We start from the raw sequence: 21,621 nt of genomic DNA on the forward strand, positions 1-21,621 counted from the left end.
AACCCACAAAACCAAAATGGAAAATGGCAACCTAAATAGGATCCCCAATCAGAGACACCGATAAACAGCTGCCTCTGATTGGGAACCAATTCAGGCCACCATAGACCTACATTTACCTAGACAAACCAAAACCCCATAGATATACAAAAAACGCTAGACAAGACAAAACCACACATATCACCCTCGTCACACCCTGACCTAACCAAAATAATAAAGAAAACAAAGATAACTAAGGTCAGGGCGTGACAATAAGCCAATGGTACAATGGTTGATAGCCTTGCATTATTCAATACACCAAACAATCACTTGCATGAATCCTCCAACTGTGCTACCCAGTTCCATGCTATTGGCTTCATCCAATAATGGCCTCCTATTCCCTACATAGACGCCCATTGGGCTCTGGGCAAAAGTAGTCCACTAAATAGGGAATAGGGGGCCATTTGGGATGCATACATTGTCTCAGGCCTGTGGTCTCTGAACCGTGGAGAAGCATGATGTTCTGGGCAGCTCTCCCTGTACTGGCTGGACACCAATCCATCACAAGACCATTACCCAGATCTGTGTCTGTCTGTCTGTGAAGAGGCCTGACAGTCCATCTGATACTACTTGGCTAGGATATTGGCTAGTCTCAGGATCAACCCAAAGACTATGTGTCTATGTTCTAATGGCACCGTATTCCTTACGCTCCCTGGTAGAAAGTAGTGCACTATACAGGGGATATGGTGCCATTTAGGATGCAACTGTGTATCTCAGGATAGACAACACAAGCATGTTGGCAGATGTGATCTGGTCTCGGTCCTTGTCTTACTGTTTTGAGGCCAGCCAAGAGACAGAGCGTTGTAGTGGGTATACACACACCCTGCTTCCGACTGGCCAGACTTGTTAAAAGGCACCTGTCCATGATAGAGTGTGCCTGGTTGCATCAGATCTTATGGAGTCAATGGAGAATAGACAATATTGACCAGACAAGACCTAAAAAGTAGCATTCTGTCAGAGGACGTTTCCCTTGCTCATCCTGAGACTGTGGCTATGCATTTGGGAGGAGTGGGGCTGGAGGTAGGAGGTAGAGGCATGTGGAGTTGGGCTGGAGTGAGGCTGGGGGTATAAGTTGGGCTGGAGTGAGGCCGGGGGTAGGGGGTATAAGTTGGGCTGGAGTGAGGCTGGGGGTAGGGGATATGTAACCTGCCTGTGCCCTTCCTGTGAGGTCATGTGAGCAGCTGGCCAACTGGATCAGATGAAAGGTCTCAGTGGGGGGTGTCAGGTGAGAAGCAACACTATCTGACAGCTATCTCTCTTTTTCTCCCTCTCTGTCTCTCTCTCTTTCTCTGTCTCTTTCTTTCATTCACTCACTCTCTCTCTTTCTCTCTCTAACTCACTAGTTCTCCCCCCCCCCTCTCTGTCTCTCTCCCTCTCTCTCTACCTTGCTCTCTCGATGTCTCTGTCTCTCTCTTTCTACCTCTCCCTCAGTCAGCTATAATTGACCAGCCCAGTAGGATTTTTGGAACTCTCCTGAAAAGAGAAAAGTCTGATATTTCTGGAGAATATGATTCAGTCTGTCAAGGTTTTACATGGAGAACAAGAGTGAAAATGAATCAATGACATGCATTGCTCATGCATGATGTGATGCTTAAATCCACAGAAAATATGTAATAATATAATAAAGTGAGGTGGCAACCAGTGGGTTGCTTGTATCAAATCCCGTGGCAGCCCCCCACACCTCAAAAAAAAAAAAACGGTATATGTAAGTGTATATGCATGTGTCTTTCTGAGGGGTTGGGTTAATAAAGTGATCTCAATCTTAAAATATGACTTTGTTTGCTCTAATAAACTAATATTGTCTCCTATGTGAACACAACCAACACTAACTGCAGCAGGTGACCAGAGCATAACAATATTCTATGTGGGACAGGGCAGACAGTCCACAAGACACTGTCCAACACTGAGAATTGCTCACATGCCTAATTCTCTCTCACCCCAATGGCATTCCGTTAATTCCCGGGACATTTCCAGAAAGTCGAAGCCGTTTAAAAAAAAAATCTTACTATTTATTTAAAAAATATATATACGTGGACGAGCGCTCAGGGAAGAATTCACATCAGCTTTGCAAAACTGATGGGTGGATCCCAATGAGAATTTCTAGCCCCGTGATTTGCTAATCGGGGGCTTTTCCCCTTGTCATTTCGCTGTAACCGTGGGTTTGGTTTGTGGTGCTTGCCCAGCCCTCCTGTCGGTGTGGCTCCTAGGGTATCGAGTGCTCTCTGGGAGTTTTGATTAAAGCCCAAATACCTTCAGTCAGAAGGCTGGGCACTGGAAAAGAAGACCGTACAGGGGCCTGGAGTGGCTGAGAGAAGAGGCTAAACACATACTTATGGCTGTTTAGTGTAATTATCCATCACATTTGGGATTGTGGAAGGGAAGTAATTTAAAATCAGTTGAAGTCGCCCAAGTTTTGTTCACTTTTGTGGGCGCCGACCATGGAGATGCAAAGGTGGTCCACAAGGTGGAAAACGAAAAGGTGGATTATGGATTCCACTGTAACCGCATTCATCACTTTAACCCTGGTTCTGCAGGCTACACATGTCAGAGCAGGTAAGAATACTTTTAGGATCCAAAAAAGTGCGTGTAAAAGTACTGGAGAGTAGGGACTGTAATTCAACCGCGGCAGAAAACGTGGGTCTGGTCAGAAAACATGATGGAGAGATCAGGGAAAACAAAAGGGTCGGGTTTTGGCAACTGTATTTTCAATGAGCAACGCAACTAGTAGATGTGAGAGGAAAGGTAGGAAAGAGATTGACCCTATATGATTCAGTCAAACGATCTGTGGATGTATAGCTAGCTACCAATTAACTCAAGGCAAGTTACAATTGAACCAAAGTGCCCCTCACAAAGTAAAGCGAATCACATATTTTATTGAACATTTAAGTTCAAAGATATTGACCCAAATATATGTTGCATACTATTGACATTGGTTCCAAATAGATGTAGTTATTACTATGTCAAGTGTTTCAAAGGGTTATGACGATTTTTGTTATTTTACATTTATTGAAATGCATTGTAGCTAATATACCCTCTACTTGTTTTTCCACGACAGTTTTATGCATGATTAAATAGCTTTTATATCCACCATAAAGTTGCAACAGTTATCTCATATCGCATAATTATTATGCACAATGTTTATTTGGTGCACATGCTTTTCTTTTCAGGTACTTCGCTTAGTTTCGTTGCGAAGGAGCCGTTAAATAATTTGTCTAGCACCCCATTTAGAGACAGCTTTAGAGATTTATGCTGAAAAAAAACCTCGTTAGAATTAGTGGTCCGTTAGGTGTGTGTGGAATTCCGCACGGCTTGAGATTGCAGCCTCACAGTTTGTTAAATACTTATGCAGCCAGAGGAGAGGTGTCTGTCAATTTTATTCATGGCTCCGGGGCACGGGAAATTTCAAGACCTAAATCCGGAGTAGGCTATCCGAATCTCTCTAAAGCACCCGGTATCATTTAATATAGTCCTTATTAGTTATTGTCAATGGTCACATTACTGTTTTATAATACATGAAAACAGTAATGGTCCATTTAGATCCGTTATACTGCGCACATTATAGCCTAGGTATTGAATTCTATTTAATCTGGGCCCAGTTTTTCAATAATTATCTATGTGGATTTCGCCTATCATATAGGATTAAATGCATAGAAAGAATGAATAGAATGGATGAATCATTGACTTGAATGGGGACCCCCATTCTATTCATTATATTTCTATGCATTTAATCCTACCTGATAGGCGAAATCCAGATTCGTAACTTTTGAAAAACTGGGCCCTGATTTCCATACATTTTACCAGGCGCTCTTCGACTTACAGGAGCAATTAGGGTTAAGTGCCGTGCTCAAGAGCACATCAACAGATGTTTCACCTAGTAGGCTTGGGGATTCAAACCAGCAATATTTTGGTTACTGGCCCAACCGCTACTCTACCTGCCTCTCTTGTCCCCCTGTAGTCTAGACAATGCATCTATTACTGAAAGTGTGGTCATTGCAAGCTGGAATCCATTTTTAACAATGAAATGATATTGAATATTGGCATGGATTGATCAGTGACATTGGGGAGTTGTGCAGTGTGGCAGACCCTTGAGACTCATCCACTGGGGAAGGGTGTGTCATGGCTACATTTTCATTAGTAATAAGGAGATTGTTCATTATTAAACTAGACTTTATTTATTCACATTTTTACCTGGCACTGCAAATTTACTGGCATTATTTCAGGTCATGGTGTATGGTGGCCCAGGAGCGGACTGGCCAACTGGTATTTCAAATACCAGATGGGCTGGTCCATTTGTAGCCCAGTGGGCCGGCCTGTCTAACTTCAGATTTTTGCGCAGAATTATCATTATCTGGCTAATAATGGGAGCCTCGAGGAAAAAAATGTGCTGTTGTGTTAGAAATGCCTGAGCCGATTTTTGGTCCCAGTCTGCCCCTGTGCTGTCCGTGCCCGTGGACTTTCTGATAGATTCAGATTGGTCAAGCAGCACATCACTGACTTGCCAAAAGGAGGACCCTTTCTCCACACTGCCCTAGTCCGCACTGAAGACCAGCGAGAGACTGGAGGGGCTTGTGCAACTTCGTGGCCAACATTTCCCCCTGAATTTTGCACTTGCATGTTTGGTTTGGGGAGACAAGGCCGTGTTGTCTGAGCTCGGAGCGGTGCGCACTCCCTCCATGGTGGGAATGTTTCCAGTCTAAGTGCTGTGCAGTTATTTGATGATGGTTCTCGTTGCACTTCCCTATTATTTTAGAGGCTTCAAAGGGCCGGCCAATAGTATACAGTCCAGTCATACTCCCATAGTGGGGTGTTGAGTGAGTCACTGACTCTAGGTCTTCGACATCATAGAACTCTTTATAATTAAACTACTTCTCTAGGATACATGCATCTTTCTTTTACTTAGGCTACACACGCGTTATGCTATTGTAGATATCTCATTAAGAGGGATTCATCAGACTGAATCTAAACCGTTGATGACATTGGTCTTTTTCATTCTTATGGCTCTTCTTACTTGCATTCTGATGATTGTACTTCTGGGAACAGTCAATGTATTATATTTGTTCATGTATATGTGTCGCCCCCATTCAGTCTTTCAATATTTGCTAATGGCCGTCCAGAGCAGAACAAGGCCTATACAGAACTCGTCATTGTTGAAACCCATATAAGTCGCTATTTACTATTCACTTCCATCAATTTTTCTGTCCTACAGCCTACTGTATATACAGTGTGTGTTTTATGTCTTTGTGAGTTTCTCTGCTGGTGTTTATGGAGCATTAGGCTGTTTCTGAAGGGTGCCTTCTCTGAGCTAGCAGTGTACAGACACGTTTTCACAGCCCCTGGGGCATGGGCTCCTCTCTGGTGCATTCCTGCAGACAAACAGAACCCTCAAAACCCACTCTACTCTACTCTACCCTGATCTCTGCCCTCAGAAACACATCTCTCTCTTTCAATTCAATTCAAAAGGCTTTATTCTCTCTCTCTCTCTCTCTCTCTCTCTCTCTCTCTCTCTCTCTCTCTCTCTCTCTCTCTGAAGGGTAAGGAAACATGGACAATCAGGTCTAAAGTGAAGGGGACTTTTGTTCTATTTGTTGTAGGTAGTTTCAAGCCGACTGTCTCATCCATGACTAGTTTGATTTACATTGGCCTGTTGGGGATATTGATGGGGATTATTTATGTCGTTCATCATGATCACTCCCCCTTTACCTCATGATGGTGATTTTGATTTTACATGATTACATGTTGTTTGGACTGTATAAGCCATGCCTTGTAATTAGGCAATATATTTAGACTTTTTGGGGTATTTTTGAAGTAGAAGTCCACAAGGTGATATTCAGCTTTGATATTTATGCAGTGGAATTAAAAGAGTTAAAGAGAGCAGAACAAACACACACTTTGAAACATGGATCGTTTTCAGTGAATTTTCCTTGGTATGACACACCAGCATAAAGCAGTGTTGTTTGAGCCTGGAGTGTGGAAGTCCAATAGGGGAGAGAGTAGGGGTAAAGCGAGAGAGGAGAGGGAGAGCGAGAGAGTAGGGGTAGAGTGAGAGAGGGAGAGGGAGAGAGGAGAGGGAGAGAGTAGGGGTAGAGTGAGAGAGGGAGAGAGAGAGGAGAGGGAGAGCGAGAGAGTAGGGGTAGAGGGAGAGATATTCTGTCTGAATACATTATTTGAGTCTCAGGGAGCAGCAGGTGAAAAGGTATTCTCTTTTTACCAGCCAATTTCACCTCCCAAAAACAACAAAGTCTGGAACATAATATATCATTCTTACATGCTCCTCATATCTGACTGATGATCTGGCATGTTTTGTGATGAGAAAAGACCCGAAGAGCACATTTTTTGGCCTCTGTTCCCAGAACTATGTTTTAGTCTTTGTAGAACTGCCAGAAACACACTGTTGTCTTGTCTATACATCTGCATGAATATCCATGTGTTAACTTGACAAGTGAGGTAACATAAAAACCTGCAACCCATGTATATTTTATGCTAATGTTGCCTAGCTCTTCCCCCCCCCCCAACCTCATCAATTAGCACGCCGTAGGTCTCACAGGAGGTTGGTGGCACCTTAATTGGGGAGGACGGGTCGTGGTAATGGCTGGAGCGGAATAGATGCAGTAGTATCAAATACATTCCATTCCATTTGCTCCATTCCAGACATTATTATGGGCTGTCCTCTCCTCAGCAGCCTCCGCTGGTAGATCTTTTTGAACAGCCAATAACTGAGCAACAGTGGAGGCCCCTGTATGTGGATACTATGAGTTGGCCCTTTTCCCCTTCGGATTATGTAGGGCCCCTTTCCTTCCCGTGCCACCTAGGGATTTGGACTGGGAGATATGTGTCCTTATTTGCACAGCAGCCATGAGCAAACTCACACCAGCTCATCAGATGGGTGGTTTTAGAGACTTCACACACTCATTTGGTGTTTTAATGGATTCGGGTCTATTGACGTTTTTTTGGCACCTGGGTGAGGGGGTCGCCCACTGGCCAAATTACCACCCATCTGGAATATATGAGGCCTTGAGACAGTTAGAGCTGACTGAGAGAGAGAGAGAGAGAGAGAGGTGCTCTCTTGGAATAAAAATCACTCACAAAGAGCTCTTCAGTTCAGTTAGAAAAGCCTTGTAGCTTCCTGGGTACCTTTCACAGTATACAAAATGACCACGTGGTCTTGGAGATGATATCCCTATCACCTTCTCTCTCAGAGTAACATTATATTCTTCTGAGATTCTTTTCAACTTCGTCTATAGTTTTTTGTTCCATTTTGAGTCCATTTTGAGTAGCTAAGTTTGTCTCTGTCTTTCCCCTTGGGTGAGTGATTCATTCAGTCATATATAGGGGCTATAGCCTTGGTGTGATGGAGGGGGAGTTGGGGTATGGTTGGTTCAATGGGCAGGCAGACTGGTCAACACAAAGAAGGTTTCCTTTGGGACACAGAATAATAGATGTGACAGACCTTTGCTTTTGAGAGATTTAAGGGGGTCATGAGTGTGTTCTCAGCCTGGGGAATGTGCTGCTGGTGTATATATGTGTGTGTGTGTGTGTGTGTGTGTGTGTGTGTGTGTGTGTGTGTGTGTGTGTGTGTGTGTGTGTGTGTGTGTGTGGTACTCTGCCTCTGCAGACTCTCTCAGACATCGTTTATTTTTCTTGTCTTTTTCAACCCAGGCCTCAAAGCATAGATGAAGGAGAGTGGTTGCTGTTTGATTTAATGCTAGACTTTTTGGAGAAGTAGTTTTTTGGTGTATAAAATGGCTTTTTCCTGAGTCTATTCTGAGACACATGTTTTAATCACAGTAGCTATCTGTCCTATATGAGACAAGAGACCCAGATAGGAACCTCCTATGGGTGGGTGCACTAATCATTTAGCATGGGAATGGGAAAGATACAGGTATGACCTATGGCAGCTTCTCCCTGACACCTGTCAGTCATTCATTAAGCACTGACACTCTCACACCCCGACTAAAAACAAACGGATTAGATTGTCACTAATGGTGATGTTGATGACCCAATGAGATAAATGAAGAAACAACATCTCATGCTGTGAAATATATAACACGATAACAGTCATAGTGAATATATTAAAAGCAGGTAATGCGTTTAGTTTGAGGTGGGAAACCAACACATTGTGGACTTAGTTAGAACAGCTAGTTTTGGCTCAGTACTTATGTATATACTGTATGTACTGTATATAGCATCTAGTTAGTACTGAAGACATCCTTTTATGCAATGGAAATTGCTTCATGTTGAAACAGGGACAGGATTCTCCATATGCTCCATTGAGCAGTATGAAGCATGTCATTATAGTTTGCTTGTCCCTGGTGGAGCTGGAATGTCTGCCTGAGTGTGTCCAGAGGAAAATATACATTTTTATAAGATCTCCTTGCATAAAGTAGCTAAAGAAACGTATGAATGATCTGATTGGAGCGTGCCAAAGCAAACAGTGGTTTTAGACCAGCCACAGAAGGCCTAGCTGATGCCTTTAGACAGCAAGGGCTGGTTCTGAACCGTGTAAAAACAGATGAAGGTTCAAGCCCCTTAACAATCCGGTAGTGTATTGCCTGTGTAATGTGTATATTATTCTATAGCACAGTCTGAAACAAGTCTCAGTTTCAATTCCTCACTCATGATTTTGAGTCTAGGCAGATTTTTTTGTTCTCTCTTAGCAGTCTACTGTTTTATATGCTATACCAACACTTAATTTTGAACTCTTGGGAATAACGTGCTACCTCCCAGTCTCCCAACCCTATCACGGAGCTGATGTTAACACTGAGAAGGTGTTTTGATAAACAGTATAATCACCACCCCAGCTTTCCCATGGGTCTGTCTCACTGGGGTGTCGGATCAAACACAGGTTCCTTTATGTAAAGAGCATCAGATTGGAGGGTTTGGGAAACCCAGAGTGCAGGCTCTGACTGTGACCCTTATCAAAGTATACCTACAGCCACAACGTTGTGTTATAAGATTTGCCGGCCGTGGGAGCATTGTTTATTATGCTGCTAGTGGTCATTCTGCTTTGGGATGGAGATACTTCCTGTCACATGGTCCCGTACAGTGTTAGCTGGGCATGCAGATCACACAGATGTGTCACAATGGGCTCCTGTTTTTTTTTTTTTTGGGGGGGGGGGTATAACCCGTGTGTAGCCCACTGGACACACACTGGTTGAATCAACGTTTTTTTCCACATAATGTCAACAAAATTACGCTGAACCAACGTGGAGTAAACGTTGAATTGACATCTGTGACCTGTGGGTGATTTCATCTATGGTTTATGCTGCATCTGACATATTGTCCAATGCTTCTGTCTATGTTCAATTATTTGATTTATTTCCTCATTAGTTTATCACCAGAATGGGATATTCAGTAGATAGATATGGTGTCTTAATTAAAGAGCAAGCTATTCTGTAGCACTTTATTTGATGAGTCACCTTACACATGGTTCGTTGGATTGAAATGTGCTTTCTATTGAAGGCTATCAGACCAGGTTCATGAATGAAACAGTAGTTTGGCATGACGTGACACATGCATTTTATGTAAGTGCAATAGATTATGGTTGCTTGACATTCCTACTGTTGAAACGGAGTGCTGTGCCATCTAGTTTCACGTGCCCTCTGAAGTTCTTCTCAGATTATATACCATGTTGCATCTGCTCTCTCTTTCCAACAGCTGAACCGGTGGACGTGCTAAAAGTATTAGAATTTCACAATTCCCCCGAAGGAGTTCGGAAAACATCAGGATTTTGCACAAACCGAAGAGCTTCTAAGCCGGACACAGCCTACAGAGTTGGAAAACTGGCCCAAATCAGTGCTCCCACCAAGCAGTTATTCCCAGGTAAGACGAACCCGTTCCCTCTATCCCCCCTGTCTCTCTCTGTCCTGCCCCACATCCTGGCTGTGCAGAGCGGAGGGAGTGGTGTTTAAATGTGTCTTTTGTTGGTCCTGCCAAGGCTTTTGACAGGGGATGCCATCCCTGATCTGATTATACAACAGTGCTGTATTTCTCCCCCAGAGTGTTTGTAATACACCAACCCCAGAGAGAGAGAGAGAGAATCTGTCTGAGAGAACTAGCTCGGCTAACTACAGCACAAAGCACGTTCTTTTGCGGTCTGAGGCACAGTAGAGTTGGTGTACTGTACTTTGCCTGCTTCTGTTGGGTTAATAAGTTTTAGAGACCATTGATCACATTTCTATGGCTCGACAGGGCTGGAGTGAACCGTTTCAACAGTTGTGACTCATGTAAAGTTGCACGCATTAAGTCAGGTAGTGAAGCTCCTACAAACAGATCAGCAAAAACATACACCACTGAATGGATTAACATGACAAGGGAAGACACATGTCAAGCTTTCAGTCGTGCCTATAGGACAGGGTCGTGCGGAATGAAGAATATGGACTCAATGGAAGACATGTAAAAAGTGATCAACTATTATTATGAGTCTTGATTATACTCCAGAGGTGTTTCAGCTGTTTTATGAGAGACAGTAAGATGCTTTTTTTTTTTTTTACACCTCTATGACTCATTCATAGATCTGTTGAGTTGAAGTAACTTTATGTCCTCTTAAAGTTTTGTAGGATATTGTTATGACGTTTTTTTTTCCTCTTTGGGAAAACTTGTGAAATCGCTAATGGATCATTTTTGTCTAATAAACTACGAAAAAAGTGTCAATAAATCTATTTTAATGTGCAGGCATTGGTTGCCTTCCAATTTGGCTCTTCCGAAAGGAAAATGTTACTCTAAAGACCTGGGATTTTTCATATTCATTATCATTGTCCTCGGAAACTTATAGAATTTTCCACAAGCCTGGAAATGTACATGAGTAAAGTAGTAGATAATTAGCTCATGTCTATTTGGATGCTTGAAGTATTGTAAACCTGGGATAGTCATATTAGAACAAATGAGACCTTACACTAAACAACATAAAAGCAATGTGTATTTATAAGAAACTGTATACATTTATGTGAGAATGTAAAGGGTAACTGAATCCAAAAGTCCTCACCTCTGATTTCCTTTTTGTCTCAATCAATAAAGATTTTACGACGGAGTCAGTCACATAGTGTGTTCCTGTGTATTTATAGCCTGATCTAACCTGCGCTCTGTCCATTGTGTAGGGGGTGTGTTCCTGTGTATTTATAGCCTGATCTAACCTGCGCTCTGTCCATTGTGTAGGGGGTGTGTTTCTGTGTATTTATAGCCTGATCTAACCTGCGTTCTGTCCATTGTGTAGGGGGTGTCTTGCTGTAGCTCTGTATTTCTAACCCAGCCTGTGTGTTCTGTAGGGGGTGTGTTCCCTGAAGACTTCTCCATCCTGACCACCCTCAGGCCCAAGGCCGGCCTCCAGTCCTTCCTGCTGTCTGTTTACAGTGAGCAGGGCGTGCAGCAGCTGGGGGTGGAGGTGGGACGCTCACCTGTCTTCCTGTATGAGGACCAGAGTGGCAAGCCCGCCCCTGAGGACTACCCCCTGTTCCGCTCTCTCAACCTGGCCGACGGAAAGTAAGTCAAGCCTGATCTACCACTACTGCTGCTGGTTGGTCTCACAGAGACCAGGGAGAGGGAGGTAGGGGAGGGGAGGGGTGGTAGGGAAGAAGAGAGACCATCGCTGCTCACAGAGACTAGAGGGAAGGGATGAAAACAGAGCTTAGTTAAGCTGGTGCATGTCTCTCCACTCTGACTCTGTCCATACTCAAACCTGGTGCATGTCTCTCCACTCTGACTCTGTCCATACTCAAACCTGGTGCATGTCTCTCCACTCTGACTCTGTCCATACTCAAACCTGGTGCATGTCTCTCCACTCTGACTCTGTCCATACTCAAACCTGGTGCATGTCTCTCCACTCTGACTCTGTCCATACTCAAACCTGGTGCATGTCTCTCCACTCTGACTCTGTCCATACTCAAACCTGGTGCATGTCTCTCCACTCTGACTCTGTCCATACTCAAACCTGGTGCATGTCTCTCCACTCTGACTCTGTCCATACTCAAACCTGGTGCATGTCTCTCCACTCTGACTCTGTCCATACTCAAACCTGGTGCATGCTCAGAGTGCCTTGGCAATCTTTTTGGTGTATGTGATTTGTCTTACTAGTCATCATTGGTTCTATGTTAACACTGCAAGACAAAATATTGTGGTCTTTGAATGCCTTTCAGTTATGCTCAACTTGACGTTGCTAGTACTGCTGGGATGTTTGTTAGGGGGCGTGTAATATATAAAGCCAAGGTACAGCCACGGCCTGTATGATAATCCTAATCATACTTACTTGCTGCCATGTCCTCTGTATTCACTAAGAAGCAGAAAACTTCTTCACCTCATCTCACCACAGGTACCCATCACAGGATTAGGTCTGAAATGGTCTGTCCCAGGGGTTAGGGTTAGATCCTGGGCTGCAGCACGGGAGATATGAAGGGTTAGGGGGGTCCTGGGTAGTAACAGAAGTACAAGGGGATACGAGGGTCAGAGACAGTGGATTAGTTGGGTGCGGCAGTGACTACCATGGGAACTCTGACCACAGTCATGAGAGGAAAATGGAGGAGAGGTTGGAGGAGGGATGTTATCCTTACATTATTAACCTCCTGGATTACCTCATCCAATCAGATTCCGTGCAGAGAGTCTCTTAGTTTCAGTCAGTGGATGCCTGATTATCCGCTCGGGGTTTGGAAATCCCGGAATTCTCCCTGAGAGCTGTAGCTTAGTGTACATGAGCCGGTGGCGAAACACGGGAGAACAAACAAACAGAGGAGACGCTGAGAAAACGCTCTGTTTTTTTTATCTTAACAAATAGTTGTATTATGTCTCTCTGTGTTGTTTTCCTAAGCAGCCAAATGTTTTTTACAGACTAGTTTGTTTTCTTGGGCTTGAAAGAAGCCGTAACCCGGTCAGTGGACATTTGTGGTCTAGATAGATATTAGAATGGGATCTTCCTCTTAAAGTGTAATGTCATGTTTAGATACATCAAAGGTCCTTTATTTCATGTGAGAAAATCTTTTTGTGGTTGTTAGATTTTTGTAAAATGTTATGTCTAACACCACAGAGTAAGAGTAGAGACCATGCTGCCATTCTAACACCACAGAGTAAGAGTAGAGACTATGCTGCCATTCTAACACCACAGAGTAAGAGTAGAGACCATGCTGCCATTCTAACACCACAGAGTAAGAGTAGAGACCATGCTGCCATTCTAACACCACAGAGTAAGAGTAGAGACCATGCTGCCATTCTAACACCACAGAGTAAGAGTAGAGACCATGCTGCCATTCTAACACCACAGAGTAAGAGTAGAGACCATGCTGCCATTCTAACACCACAGAGTAAGAGTAGAGACCATGCTGCCATTCTAACACCACAGAGTAAGAGTAGAGACCATGCTGCCATTCTAACACCACAGAGTAAGAGTAGAGACCATGCTGCCATTCTAACACCACAGAGTAAGAGTAGAGACCATGCTGCCATTCTAACACTACAGAGTAAGAGTAGAGGCCATGCTGCCATCCTAACAGAACAGAGTAAGAGTAGAGACCATGCTGCCATTCTAACACCACAGAGTAAGAGTAGAGACTATGCTGCCATTCTAACCCCACAGAGTAAGAGTAGAGACCATGCTGAGGTTCTAACACCACAGAGTAAGAGTAGAGACCATGCTGGCATTCTAACACTACAGAGTAAGAGTAGAGACCATGCTGCCATTCTAACAGAACAGAGTAAGAGTAGAGACCATGCTGCCATTCTACCAGAACAGAGTAAAAGTAGAGACCATGCTGCCATTCTAACAGAACAGAGTAAGAGTAGAGACCATGCTGCCATTCTACCAGAACAGAGTAAGAGTAGAGACCATGCTGCCATTCTAACAGAACAGAGTAAGAGTAGAGACTATGCTGCCATTCTAACAGAACAGAGTAAGAGTAGAGACCATGCTGCCATTCTAACAGAACAGAGTAAGAGTAGAGACCATGCTGCCATTCTAACAGAACAGAGTAAGAGTAGAGACTATGCTGCCATTCTAACATAACAGAGTAAGAGTAAAGACTATGCTGCCATTCTAACCCCACAGAGTAAGAGTAGAGACCATGCTGCCATTCTAACAGCACAGAGTAAGAGTAGAGACTATGCTGCCATTCTAACAGAACAGAGTAAGAGTAGAGACCATGCTGCCATTCTAACACCACAGAGTAAGAGTAGAGACCATGCTGCCATTCTAACACTACAGAGTAAGAGTAGAGACCATGCTGCCATTCTAACAGAACAGAGTAAGAGTAGAGACCATGCTGCCATTCTAACAGCACAGAGTAAGAGTAGAGACCATGCTGCCATTCTACCAGAACAGAGTAAGAGTAGAGACCATGCTGGCATTCTAACAGAACAGAGTAAGAGTAGAGACCATGCTGCCATTCTAACACCACAGAGTAAGAGTAGAGACCATGCTGCAATTCCAACAGAACAGATTAAAAGTAGAGACCATGCTGCCATTCTAACAGAACAGAGTAAGAGTAGAGACCATGCTGCCATTCTAACAGAACAGAGTAAGAGTAGAGACCATGCTGCCATTCTAACAGAACAGAGTAAGAGTAGAGACCATGCTGCCATTCTAACAGAACAGAGTAAGAGTAGAGACCATGCTGCCATTCTAACAGAACAGAGTAAGAGTAGAGACCATGCTGCCATTCTATCAGAACAGAGTAAAAGTAGAGACCATGCTGCCATTCTATCAGAACAGAGTAAAAGTAGAGACCATGTTGCCATTCTATCAGAACAGATTAAAAGTAGAGACCATGCTGCCATTCTAACAGAACAGAGTAAAAGTAGAGACCATGCTGCCATTCTAACAGAACAGAGTAAAAGTAGAGACCATGCTGCCATTCTATCAGAACAGAGTAAGAGTAGAGACCATGCTGCCATTCTAACAGAACAGAGTAAGAGTAGAGACTATGCTGCCATTCTATCAGAACAGAGTAAAAGTAGAGACCATGCTGCCATTCTATCAGAACAGAGTAAGAGTAGAGACTATGCTGCCATTCTAACAGAACAGAGTAAGAGTAGAGACCATGCTGCCATTCTATCAGAACAGAGTAAGAGTAGAGACTATGCTGCCATTCTAACAGAACAGAGTAAGAGTAGAGACCATGCTGCCATTCTAACAGAACAGAGTGAAAGTAGAGACCATGCTGCCATTCTATCAGAACAGAGTAAGAGTAGAGCCCATGCTGCCATTCTAACACCACAGAGTAAGAGTAGAGACCATGCTGCCATTCTAACAGAACAGTGTAACCCCTATTTTGTGGCAGTTCTGCGGGGTGCTTTTGTCCACTGAGCAGTTTTGTGACCTATTGTCTGAAGAGCAATGGACTCTGTGCAGGATCTTAGCACTTAAGGACTTGGATGAAGTCCAACACAAGGCCTTTTTCAAATCACTGACTAGGCTGTAACTACTGCTGCCTATCTACCCGGCCAGCCCCCTTCAGTTAATGCATTGTTATAGACATATACTGTAAATGCGTACTTAAACAGTGGCAAAATGATAGTATTGCTGTAGTGTCATTCAAAGGAAAGACATTCAAACATTTCCAAGGTATCAGCTGAAGCAACCGTCAGATGAGAAAGTGGATTTCCTTTATAATTGTTGCCAAAATCAAACATGTATATAATGGCTGATTAACTAAGTGCTTGGGGTGCTATCATAATGAGAGGTATACAGTAAAAGTGTTGTCATCCAAGGGCAGACATATTGATCAGTATTGCTGACTGACTGGTTCTTGAAGCGCCTTGGCTTGGCTTTTGGTCAGTGGGATCTGATCAGTTCCGGCCCTCCTCCTCATCTCCTCCTCCTCCTGCTATCTCCTCCTCTTCCTCATCCTCTTCCTCCTTCGGACAATGTTTTGACTGTGCACCTTCTGCTCCCTCTTGCTCTTTCCTGACACACACTTTCCACAATGTTCAGCATGTCTGTCATGTTGAGTAACCCAGAAGGAGGATTAAGTTTGGAGTTTAATGAGTATAATCCCGTGTTAAACAGGGCCAGAGTGTGGGGGCAAAAATGTGCTCCGCTGCCTGGCCTGGCTGCATGGCCTGGCTGCCTGGCCTAGACTGCCTGGCCTGTCTGCATGGCCTGGCTGCATGGCCTGGGCTGGAATGTAATAGCCCAAGTGCTGCCGGTGGCAAACTGTCCTGAAGGGGGCTTTGGGAGGTGTTGGGCTTACGCGTGACCACCCCAGTTAACCCTTTGTATGTGTCTCGCAACGTTCAGGGTAGCGCAACGTTCAGGGTAGGTTTTTGCAGAGGTCTAATCTGAACATCTCTCACCACATATCTTGTTTCTGTTGTTCCCTCTAACAGGTGGCATCGTGTGGCCATCAGTGTGGAGAAGAAGACGGTCACCATCATCGTGGACTGTAAACAGAAGATCACCAAACCCCTCCTCAGGAGTGACCGTGCCTCTATTAACACCAACGGGATCACTGTGTTCGGAACCAGGATCCTTGACGAGGAAGTCTTTCAGGTAAACACATGATGTTGGATATAAGGCTGTACTGTACATTCTGATTGGTTGGTGTAACATGGGTCGTATTCATTACTGCACACCGTAGCATGCCACAACAAAATGTTTTGCAACAAAAACATGTGAGTTTCTTATTAGACAAGTTCAGGTAGTCCCTCCCCATTTCAATCTGCTTTCTTCAATTTGATTCCTTGTGAATACGACCATGCGGATGTATGTTGCAGTGTACACAGGGCCATGATATATTTGAGAGAGATCCAACTGTCTTTGTCCTTATTGACCCAAGCTTTGGAGACAAACAGAATCATTGGTGTCCATGTATCATATAATCAGTTCATTGTTGTTGATATTTCATCACATTGCAAAATCAGAGAGGAAGATACTCCACCTGTGTGTGTCTTGATTACTCTTTGAAAGGGTCTTGAAGGAGAGACAAGCATGCAGGAGGCTGCATGATATACATTCATTATTGCACCAAGGGTGTTCATGTTTTAACTTCAAATAAAAAAGCATGCGTTGAAAGTTTTAAATGATGCGGTGTCTTTAAAATCCAACCAACGTAACAATGACTAGTGTGTAGCCCGTTGATTTAGAATGCAAGAAACATTTCAAACATCATGTTTGATTGTACAGTACATCAAACAACGACAACCATTAACAGATGCTTTAATCTAAAACGATTGACAGTACAAAACGTGTCCATGATCAAACACGGTTGTTTCTTTATGACTTTGGAGGAACGGCGTCTGTACCGAATGCATTGTGCTAATCAGCCACAGCTTTCCTCTGTTATGTGTAGCGAGCTCTTGCTGCTCTGTTGTGTGAGAAAAGGAGCGTGGAGTGCTCGCCTCCTTGACCATGTGTGTGGGTGGGTGTCCCAAATGGCACCCTATTCCCTATGTAGGACACTACTTTTCACCTGGGTCCTGGTCAAAAGAAGTGCACAATATAGGGAATAGGGTGCCATTTTGGTACACAATGTATTGTTACTCTCCTTTGATGTAACCTGGAGGAACCTGGAGGAATGTGGTGGTAATTAGACCAGTCTGCTCAATGTCTGTCTGCCTTATGTGGGCTCAGGAATACTGTACATTCAACACTGTTAGACACCTTACAAAGGACCAAGCCAGATATTTCTACTAGCAGAAGGAGACATTGGATGTCATTTAGCTTCATGATGATCATAACACAAAGGCCAGTTCCAGATGAACAGCGGTCTGTCTATGGCTTCAGTCATTAGACATACAACTAAATATACAAAAGTACACCCCTTCAAATTAGTGGATTTGTCTACTTCAGCCAGACCCGTTGCTGACAGGTGTATAATATTGAGTACACAGCCATGCAATCTACTTAGATAAACATTGGCAGTAGACTGGCCTTACTGAAGAGCTCAGTTACTTTCAACATGGCACCATCATAGGATGCCACCTTTCCAACAAGTCAGTTCGTCATATTTCTGCTCTGTTAGAGCTGCAACGTAAAAAATCGTCTGTCCTTGGTTGCAACACTCACTACAGAGTTACAAACTGCCTCTGAAATCAACTTCAGCACAAGAACTGTTCGTCTGGAGCTTCACACAATGGGATTCCATGGCCGAGCAGCCGCACACAAGCCTAAGATCACCATGCGCAGTGCGAAGCGTCGGCTGGAGTGATGTAAAGCTCGCCACCTCTGGAACAGTGGAAACACGTGATGAATCACGCTTCACCATTTGGCATTCTGACTGATGAATCTGGGTTTGGTGGAAGCCAGGAGAACGCTACCTGCACCAATGCATAGTGCCAACTGTAAAGTTTGGTGGAGGAGGAATAATGGTCTTGGGCCGTTTTCATGGTTTGGGCTAGACCCCTTAGTTCCAGTGAAGGGAAATCTTAATACTATAGTATATAATAACATTCTAGACGATTCTGTACTTACAACTTTGTGCCAAAAGTTTGGGGAAGGCCGTTTCCTGTTCCAGTATGACAATGTCCTTGTGCACAAAGCAAGGTCCATACAGAAATGGTTTGTAAATATCGGTGTGGAAGAACTTGACTGACCTGCACAGAGTCCTGACCTCAACTCTATCGAACACCTTTGGGATGAATTGGAACGCAGACTGCAAGCCAGACCTGATCTCCCAACATCAGTGGCCGACCTCACTAATGCTCTTGTAGCTGAATGGAAGCAAGTCCCCGCAGCAATGTTCCAACATCTGGTGGAAAGCCTTCCCAGAAGAGTGGAGGCTGTTAAAGCATCAAAGGGGGAAACAACTCCATATTAATACCCTTGATTTTGGAATGAGATGTTCGACGAGCAGGTGTCCACATACTTTTGGTCATGTAGTGTAAGTAGCCTCGTATTAAACCTCTGGTAGGCTACTAGGCTACATTCTCATCTACATTGAAGCGTCTTCTATAGCTTGCAATTAAAGATCTAACCCTAACCCTACTGTTTGACAGAGTGCAACTTCAGGGGTGATGGGTTCACTGAACACACAACACTGGACTGTAGGAATGTTTGGTTGTCTACCGCAGGTGCTTTTCATTTGGAGGGAACTTCAAATGGGCGCTGAAGCTGTGAGGGAAATGTTGCTTAGTAAAGTGTAGTAAACTGTTTTTGGTGGTTAAAAGAGGAGTGTTTTATGTTTTAGTTTGTTGTTTTTTTGGCTAGAAAAGAGAAATCTGAGCACTATGTTGAGTTTACGTAACTTTATGTTTCCTGAAAGAACTTCAATTGTGGAAGTTTTAGCGGTATGGCATGACATTGACTCACGCTAGTTAAGGTGATTATTGTTAGAATGTTTTAGTGTTTCTCTGACTTCATCACGTCTCCCTTTAGTGATGTGTGTGTTATCTCTGTCCGGGTCCCTGCAGTTCAGGCAGAGGTGGACGGTATTGGATCAGAGTGAGTTAGGATGTAAATAATGTCTGACAATGGGCTGATTGTCACGTGAGATAGATTGAAACACATGGTGTCTGTGGGGGGTAAAGGTCACCCCTATGGTGTGAATGCAGAGGACAGGGCTGTGTTTGCCTGTGAGAGAGTGTGTTTGTTTATGGGGGGCTGGGTGGTTGGCGATTGACTCCTCATCATTCTCTGGCCCTGCCTAACCCTGGCTGTGGGCTGATCGACTCTGCTGCTGGCTCTAACCATAACCCTAATAACCCTGGCTGTGGGCTGATCGACTCTGCTGCTGGCTCTAACCCTAACCCTGACTGTGGGCTGACTGCTGCTGGCTCTAACCCTAACCCTGACTGTGGGCTGACTCGGCTGCTGCTACTGGCTCTTGATAGCCATTTCACATAGTGCCGTGTCATCACCCCGGTGATTTGGTGTGTGGTGCGGTGTGGAGGGAGCCTCAGTGGTCACGTTGTTGCATTGTGTGTTGAAATGTGGCTCGCTGTGTGATTATCGTAGTGTCGCCTTGTATATGAACTGTTTTAGGGTGCTGATATTAACTTTGATGGAGTAATAGCAAAGTGTGGTCATATCACATTTGCTGTTCATTTTACATGTGGTGTGAGTGTATCCTAGTTGCATTGCAGTTCACACTAAACTATTACATTTGTTTCATGTTTTCAATAGACCATAACTACAGTATCAGCTTGAAATCTTTCATTCAGCCCAACATGAACAGCATTGAAAGTCCCTCTGCCTTTATTTTCCCTGTCAGTTTTGATGAGATGTATTAGCTGGCCCAGAAGCCGGCAGCTGTATGAAATATAGTGGTTCCGATGAGAAGTTGCCCAGTGGAATGGCTCAGGATGAGACCCATAAGACCAAGGTAACAGAGTCTGGAACAGAACTTCTATCTGTTGTCTATGCGTAGTAGTCACCTAGCTTCACAGTGTTGTATTCTGTTATATGTGCAGAGGAAATACCGGAGTATCCTGTGTGTGGAAGGAGGGAGAAAACTAAGAAACCAAAAACCGGACCATTTATAACCTATTATGCAAATGACACATTAAATGCACACACGTCGTTATGTCCCTAGCTCATACTTTGAACTTAGAATGTTCCTTGTAAATCGGCTTAACTCTACAATATGCTGCTGTTAGCCTATGATACCTGCTTCACGGCGTCTGAAGGGTTCAGTTAGCCATACAGGACTGAGTGGATGAATGAGAGCCTTTCATTGCCCCTTCAGACCTTCCTCACCCCCCTGTTCCCTTCTTCCCCTCCTCCTCCCCTCCTTCCCTCCTTCCCTCCTTCTCCGGCCCCCCTACTGAGCCACCGCCATGAGACCGTCTATTCATCCCGGGCTGACATTACCCGTCAGCGGCACAGACTTTAGCCCTGTATACCCCCCCCCCCTCCCCTCCTCCTCATCCCTCTCCCCCCCCCCCCCCCCCTCTCTCTCCTGTATCCTCTGTTCCTGACAGCCCAAAATTCCTCCCCGCTTAATGTGTCCCTGTAGGACGGTATGAAGGTGGCCCACTGACTGTTCTGTCCGCTGGTTGTTACTTTTCCTGGACTGTGAGAGAAACGTGGAGGTTGTAAGGGATGGGGAGGTTACGTGAGTTCACTGACAAGATTAGATGAAGGGGGCGAGGGTCTGAAAAACCGAAGTTTGGACGTGTTTCTGAGGTAAAGTCACGTCGAGGATAAGTGCTGTTGAAGTGAATTAGCTAACTGTCTGTTCGCTTCTCTGTCTTCACTTACACCTCATAAAATAAACCTTTCTCTCCTTTCCTCGTATCTCTAACAAGAGCTGTTTTTGATATCTAGCTGCCTTTATCTTCTGCTTCTGTTGACCTTATATAGCAATCTGCAACTGTTAGATCGATTCCTTTAAATAATTGGATAGTTTAATCAAACGTTTCCGGTGTGCCCCCGTCTCTGGTCCGTTAAGAGTATGTGTTTGGTGGAATTGTGTGGTTGGGTGTGTAGTGGTTAACTGGGTCGGGTGTGTGTTTTGAAGCCCAGGGCAAGGGTACATCAAAGGTCACATGACAACTCCTTTTGTTTTGATCTGGGCAGTGTTGCTGCTCCCATCTTGCTTTACTCTGTAATTAAACATGTACACTATGCAAATATCAGAGAGAGAGAGAGAGAGAGAGAATCACAGAGCGAGATAGACAGAGAGGGACCGAGGGAGAGAGTGTGTGAGAGAGAGAGAACGAGAGAGAGAGATT

At 44.2% G+C, this 21,621-nt stretch overlaps 1 protein-coding gene across 5 annotated transcripts in view; it reads left to right on the plus strand.

Annotated features, from left to right (window-relative positions):
* The first annotated feature begins 2,126 nt into the window (after nucleotides 1-2,126).
* Nucleotides 2,127-21,621, plus strand: part of LOC139420362 (collagen, type XI, alpha 1a) — an 87,269-nt gene continuing 67,774 nt past the window's right edge. For all 5 annotated transcript variants that reach the window (XM_071170381.1, XM_071170379.1, XM_071170382.1 and 2 more), the window contains exons 1-4: nucleotides 2,127-2,589; nucleotides 9,691-9,855; nucleotides 11,298-11,511; nucleotides 16,339-16,501. In XM_071170381.1, coding sequence (XP_071026482.1) covers nucleotides 2,475-2,589; nucleotides 9,691-9,855; nucleotides 11,298-11,511; nucleotides 16,339-16,501 — 657 coding nt within the window. In that variant the 5' untranslated portion in view covers nucleotides 2,127-2,474. The remainder of the gene's footprint in view (nucleotides 2,590-9,690; nucleotides 9,856-11,297; nucleotides 11,512-16,338; nucleotides 16,502-21,621) is intronic.

This window comes from Oncorhynchus clarkii, chromosome 11 (assembly GCF_045791955.1).
Source record: "Oncorhynchus clarkii lewisi isolate Uvic-CL-2024 chromosome 11, UVic_Ocla_1.0, whole genome shotgun sequence".
NCBI classification, from domain to species: Eukaryota; Metazoa; Chordata; class Actinopteri; order Salmoniformes; family Salmonidae; genus Oncorhynchus; species Oncorhynchus clarkii.